Here is a 7,145-nt window from a genome sequence, read left to right as displayed (position 1 = left end):
TTGCAGATATGTACCCAAACCCTTTCCCGGTACGAAACCGTTTTTTAACATTTCGATAGCGACCATGACTGATGCCGCAGCCATCTTTGGAGTTGGCATGCACTTTCCTTTCAGAATTATCTCTACCGATACTGTGTCGGAAACCTGATAAACCCATGGTCCCTTGCCATCGTCAACCTCTATGAATGGCACAATGGCACCATTGGGCACACACAAATTATCTTCGCCATATACAACAATTTCCTGTCGATCCCATTCAAACTTGACCATTTGATGTAGAGTAGATGGGACTGCTTTGGCAGCATGGATCCAGGGTCATCCCAACAACAGATTGTATGAAACAGCCACATCGAGCACCTGGAATTCTATAGTAAATTCAACTGGCCCTATTGTGAGCTCAAGCACTATGTCCCCGACTGAATCCTTCCCTCCACCGTCGAATCCCCAAATGCAAATACTGTTCTTGTGAATTCTTTCATCCTCCACTTGCATCTTTTTCAATATGGCGAGAGGACAGACGTTCGTGCTAGACCCGTTGTCAACCAGTACCCGAGTAACCATGGAGTCTTCGCATTTCACCGTCAGATAGAGGGCTCTATTGTGCTCGGTAACCTCCATGGGCAACTCATCATTGGAAAATGTGACTCGGTTTACCTCAAATATCTTGTTAGCTATCTTTTCCAAGTGGTTTACTGAGATTTTGTCAGGAACGTGGGCTTCGTTCAAGATCTTCATCAAAGCTCGACGGTGCTCGTCGGAATGGATCAATAATGACAAGAGCGAGATCTGAGCCGGTGTTTTCCTCAACTGCTCCACAATGGAATAGTCCTGTACTTTCATCTTTAAAATTCCTCTGCTTCTTCCTCGGACACAGCTTTCTTCACCGACACTGGATTGTCTTTGGAAGTTTTAGATTTTCTCAACTCTTCGGGGGCAAAGCATCTCCCCGATCGAGTCAAACCATGGGTCTCACACACTTCTTCTCTAACCTCTTTCCCCTGGTAAGTTACTGTCACTCGTTCATAATTCCATGGGACCGCCTTGCTGCTGATCATTGGAAACTGAATTACTGGTTTTATAATAACAGGCTCAGTGCGAGCACCCTTCACGACCACGACAGGTTTACTTGTAACCCCTGGTACCACCACTTTAGCTTTCTCTGGTTTCACTGCAACAGTACTTGACGGCCATTTCTCGGCTACCACAGCTGGCTTGTTGTCTACCTCTTTCTACTGGACCACTGATTTCCCACTGGTTACCTTTTCCTTTGAATTGGTTTCACTGGAGCGGATCATCATCACCGTCTGCGAGGGTTTCTTAGCCTCCCCTCCCTTGTGTATTAACTCAATCATATGGGTCTCATGGTGAGCTGGTAGCAGATTCTGGTTGATGTTTGGTGCTTCTGGGCCTGAACCTCGATCCGATGAGTATCAATAAGCTCTTGTACAGCTGTTTTTAGTTTCCAGCATTTCTCTATGTCATGGCCCAGGGCCCCTGAACAATACTCACAATTAACCGAGCGATCAAGATTTATGGGAAGGGGATTCGGCATTTTAGCCTCAATCGGATTCAACATGCCCAACTGTCTCAATCTGTGGAATAGGCTGGTATATGATTCTCCCAATGGAGTGAAAGTCTTCTGCTTCTGCACCCTTTCATTCTTAAAGGCTTGATTGGGTCGAAAACCTATTCCAGGGGGGTTTTGTAGGCTTTTGGGGGTGGATGGGTATTTTGTGGAGCTTGGTAGGGACTCTGTGGAGCTGGCGCACGCTATTGCACGTGAGCGGGAGGTTGGGTATAGGTTTGTGCGTGATGGACAGAAAAATGGGGATCTGGCAGTGGGTAGTAGTGTTGTGGTGGGCTATATGGAGTGTGGGGGTATGTTTGGGGATAGGGTCGAGGCTGGTTGTAGAATGGTGGAAGGTTCCTGGATCCACCCCAAGACACCGACTCGATCATTGCAACATCCTCTTTCTTCTTCTTTCCGAGCACACCCCTTGTACCGTTTTGAATGGCCTCAGTGGTTGCTTTGATTGCCGAATAACTCATAATCTTATTGGACTTGAGTCCCTCCTCAACCATGCCTCCCATTTTCACAACTTCATTAAAGGACTTGCCCACTGCTGACACCAAATGACCAAAATAAGTGGGCTCCAAAGCCTGCAAGAAATAATCAACCATCTCGCTTTCTTTCATCGGGGGGTCAACCCTCACTGCTTGCTCTCTCCAACGGAACCCATATTCTTGGAAACTCTCACCGGGCTTCTTCTCAATCTTCGTCAATGACAGACGATCTGGGATAATTTAGAGATTATACTAAAAATGACAGGCGAAGGCTTGGGCCAAATCGTCCCATGTGTACCACCTGCTATGATCTTGTCTAGTGTACCATTCTAGCACCGACCCACTCAAACATTGGCTGAAATATGTCATCAGCAATTCGTCTCTTCCACCTGCCCCTCTCATCTTGCTATAGAATCCTCTTAAGTGTGCTACTGGGTCGCCATGCCTATCGTACAGATCAAACTTGGGCATTTTGAACCCTGCTGGCAACTGAACATCTGGGAAAAGACACAAATCCTTATAGGCCACACTCACTTGGCCTCCCAACCCCTTCATATCTCGGAATGATTGCTCTAAGCTTTTGACCTTTCTGATCATCTCTTCATGCTCGGGATTTTTGGGCAGTTTCTCGGTCTCTACCGGGATATCAAGATGAGGAGTGTAAGGATATGGTTCTGGAACTTTGAAGGTGGGTTCAGGGGGATAGTACTGGTTGTCGTGAGTTTGAAACAGGGGTTCACGGGAAGATCTGTGTAATGTAGCAGGTGGGGGTGCCACAAAAATAGGTGTAATTGGTGGGTGAGGGTACGGGACTTGTTTGGGTGGTGGAGCTTGAGAAGTATGGGAAGTGGTTCCTTGACATTGTTGGTAGAGGGGGAAGGCTGGAGATGAGTTCACAATGGGAGGCTCTGGAGGTTGGGTTGATGGTGGGATATAAGCAGGATTGGCGGGATAAACCAGTGGTGGATGCCCTTTCGCCCAAGCTTGGTACATTTCAGCCATCTGCTGTTTCAGCTTATACATTTCTTCCCTCATTGCATTAACTTCCATTTCTTCCATCTCTTTCGATGGATCGTCAATACTGGTTTCCGGTTCCTGGTCGACCATATTTAGCTTGTCTTTCGATCGGGTGTTGTATGAGTGAGTTGCCAGAATGCCAGTCAACTAACCACCTGCCTAGACTTAATGCATCAAACAAACAACCTTGTTAGCGATTAGGATTTAACAAATTGGCAACCGCACATTGGGCATGAATGCACCTAGACAGTTAACTGTCTTTATTATGTATTTGATCGGTTGCATGCGTCATCCCGGCCTTTTCTTTCTTTTATTGGCAAACATCCCCTTTTCTTTTCTTTTCTTTCATTTCCTTTCATTCTGGCCTCTGTTCTCTCTTTGTTTTTACTCTCTCTTATTTTCTCTTTTTTTTCTTTCTTGTTTTTTCGCTCTTTCTTTTTCTTTACTCTCTTGTTTTTCCTCTTAACTTCTTTCCCTCTTTTCCTCTTTTTTTTTTGGTTGCGGTCGAATCCTATGGAGATTGTCTACGTATTATGACCCCGCATGAATCAGACCAAGCGTAGTTCTTGTGGATAAGTGTAAAATAAAGTAAAAACATTTGGGATTTTCAATTTTCATATAAAAATGCTATTACAAAGACTGAAACTAACAGACTCGAAAGAAACTAATAGACTCGAGATACAGACTCAAAAACAAACAACCCGCATGCTCTGATAACAAAAATACAGACTCCAGACTTTAACGGAAAGAAAACACAGACTCAAGAAATCATGAATACATCAATTCCTCAACTGTCCCTGGGACCCGCGGGGCGTCATTCGGCCTTGCTGTAGGCCAACTTGCTAAATCCTCCTGAAGGTGGTAGAGATCTTCCATTACTCGGCAAACAAAAATCATCACAGTGGCGAAGAACATAGATCTCGTCATATCCTCACAGCTACTGCACTTCATTGTGATATAGGTAGCAACCCTTTTGACTCGCTCTCTTATGACGCCCTTCTCTTGCAACAAACTCCCAATTTGTTGGGTTTTGGCTTCCAAATTTCTTTCGGCTACCTGGTTCTGCTCATGGAGTTGTTGTAAGTCCCTTTCTAGTCGTGCCATTAAGGCGTAACAATGTTCTCTTTTAACCTTAAATTTTTTGGCTTGTTTATCTATTTCACCCTCGAGGTTGCTGATTGCCTTTTCCCAACCTGTGACCCCTTTTTCATATCTTTCTTTCATCTGTTGAACGAAAGTTGCACGCCCTTCGGCGCTTTTGGCCAACCTTGCCCGTGCTTTTGCTAGTTCAGACTCAGCTTTCTGCAGGTCATCTTCGTAGTCACGTACCTTTTGAGTGAGGTTGTAAATGAGCCTCTCATGTTTCCTGCTTCGGCCTAGGTTCTCGGCTTAAATTTTCAACCGTCGAACCTGAGCTCTGAGGGCCTCGTTTTCTCGCACCAATCTTCTCCTTTCACCTTCGGCCTCTTGTGCCTACAAATCATTGTTGAAGGTGACATTTCTCAATTTTTCTCGCAGACCGTGGATAATGGCCTTATATTCCTTCTCCATCTCCCCCCAAGCTAACCTCTCTTGAATTTTATCATCAAAGGCTTGAACATGAGGCCTTTTGGCGGACCTCTCGGGCTTTGGCTCGTTGTTTACATAAGACATTTCCTCAAACCAAACTGCATAATTTGGATCTACTTCCCTTTGGCGACGTCTGGTACCTAGGTTCCATTTTTGAGATACCGGCAACTATTCCAATCCTGCTGAACTACAGCCTCAGGCGATGCGGCCTCTGGATGCAACTCTATGACCTTGATGCTTAGATCTTCATTTTCAGGCACAATCTGATACCTCCCCAATTGCCTCAAGACCCTCTGCGGTGCATATGGATGAATACTCCTTACGCCCATTATCCTCAGGTATCCTTTGGTAGCAGTCATATAGATGGCTTCTGTCCTCGGGAGCCATCCTATAGTCCACTCAACCTGACCTATGTCAAGAGCTTTCAAATGAGAAACCTATGCTTCAAATCCTACTGGTGTGTTGTAATCTTTTATCCTCTCCTTGTAACTAATGATGAAGTTGTTTGGGCTCGAACCGTAACTCATGAATCTGGGATGATAGTGAAGATGCTCGATCAACCACATTTGCAGAATGATACTGAAACCCTCAAAAAACTGAGCCCCTACTTTGCATACAGTCAATGCGCGATAGATATCTTCTAGCACCAACGGGGCAAGTGTATGATCTTCCTTGGTAGTGAGGATTTGTGCAATTCTAGCCACACGAATATATCCACCGTTCCTTTCTCATTTGGAAAAACCATGATCCACAAGAATACCACAATAAATGTGAACTGACGATGAATTTGCCAAAGTCCCTTGTTTTGTTTGTTGCTCAGGCCCTTTTCATGTGTTTCAAAACCAGAGGAATGCCCGAACTTGAAGTATAAGAAATGGAAAGCACAGAACCCGTTGCTCACACGTTCCTTATTTGTCTGTTTACTAATATTCAAGAGGTCAAAGAACTTGTGCACCGATGGAGCCCTTTGAAATATGAGTTACTGCTTCCTCAAGTCCCGTCCGAATTCAATGTACACGGCTATCTCCTCCAAAGTAGGGGTGATCTCGAAATATGAGAAACGAAAGACATTGTGGACAGGATCCCAGAACGTTACCAAAGCTTTGATCAGATCTTCCCGTGGTTTGATTTCAATGATGTCTATAAGAGCACCCAAGTGCTTTTTCACCCATTTCTGACCATCTTCGTCTAGATCATTCCACCACATACGTAAGTGTAGCCGAGCCTGTTCCCTGACCACTTCTGGCGGTTCTTGGATGGTACTCATTATTCCTGTGGAGGATTAAGGTTAGGGTTTGACTCGAGTTGACCCTTTTGTAAACAGTTTTTTGAAGAAGAAAAGAAAAGGAACAAATAAAAGAAGAAAAGAACCATAATCGCTTTCCCTGTATGCCAACTTTAGCCAAATGGTTGTTTTCGCAAATACGGCCCCTTCCCAATTACACGCGAATTTTGAGGCCGGGGGAATTAATTTATGACCCCTCACAAGCTTGTCCATTCTTTTACGAAAATAGCCTTTTGACAATTGAAAAATACTCTGAGGCTACCTCGGCAAGAACGGTTTAAGACATAGCCGAAGCTGGATCGGCTTATTTTGACCAAAATCAAGATTGCATTCATTCGACCACCGACTCTCTTTTCTTGTTTTTCTTTTCTCTTATTTTCAAAAATAAGGCCGAACCTTATGTAGGTTGCCTACGTATCCCACATCCGGTGAGAATAAGACCTTCGTAGTTCGGTCAGTTTTGACACATTTGAAAGAACACAGTGTTTGACTATTTTAAAAATAAACCCCCTTTTTTTTTGAAAAATTTTGGGCAGAGTGTCAGGACGCTTTTCAAATACCAGGATGTTTTAGAACTGGGTTTTATTTCATTCCCTATATCACTCTTGGTTTTCCTCTCTTCTTTTTTTTCGCTTTATTTTCCCTAGCCGGTCAGCATGCAAGCCAAAATAAATAAATGTTCACATAGCACATAGGATGCATCAGGATGATCTGTTATTTCGGGCACACCTGTCCTAGAATGACCCAACCCCTGTGTTGAGTCCCCAAAGTCAAATGTACATGATGCAAACAAACGTTCCTACTAGGGATCCGGCATAGGGCTATGTTTTTCTAGGTTTAAATCATGGGGTTTTGGTCTAGACTTGGGGTACCCGAGCGGACAACTGGGGCCGAGGAGGGGGCGACGTACCGGGAGCACTAAAGTCTACCCATCCTTGTCGCTTGCCCAGCCTCATTCTATTTAGTATAATTTCTACAGAAAAAACGGGCTACGCGAACGTATGCTCCATTTTCAGAAGACTCAGATGGGGTGGCGTAAGAAGACAGTTATATACAATTCAAATAATATTAAAGCGGTAAACAGACAGCATTTATCACAAAAGGTTCACATAATACAGTAATATCAACAATAAACAAAGCCAAGTAAAAATCATGTTATCAAGCTCGAATTCTTGAACCCTGAACCAGAGATTCTGGGTTCAATCCCCAG

The 7,145-nt window shown here is 44.3% G+C and overlaps 1 protein-coding gene across 1 annotated transcript; it reads right to left on the bottom strand.

Annotated features, from left to right (window-relative positions):
• Positions 1-3,849: 3,849 nt before the first annotated feature.
• Positions 3,850-4,979, bottom strand: LOC138875903 (uncharacterized). The gene is made up of 3 exons (XM_070154781.1): positions 4,881-4,979; positions 4,492-4,554; positions 3,850-4,410 (listed from the first exon to the last, which is right to left on the bottom strand). Exons 1-3 carry the CDS (start codon positions 4,977-4,979, stop codon positions 3,850-3,852), a joined length of 723 nt encoding a protein of 240 aa, XP_070010882.1.
• Between the last annotated feature and the right edge of the window lie 2,166 nt (positions 4,980-7,145).

Source organism: Nicotiana sylvestris, chromosome 8 (genome assembly GCF_000393655.2).
Source record: "Nicotiana sylvestris chromosome 8, ASM39365v2, whole genome shotgun sequence".
NCBI classification, from domain to species: Eukaryota; Viridiplantae; Streptophyta; class Magnoliopsida; order Solanales; family Solanaceae; genus Nicotiana; species Nicotiana sylvestris.
The sequence above is the reverse complement of the archived record's forward strand: the minus strand, read 5'-3'. Positions and strand labels throughout refer to the sequence as shown.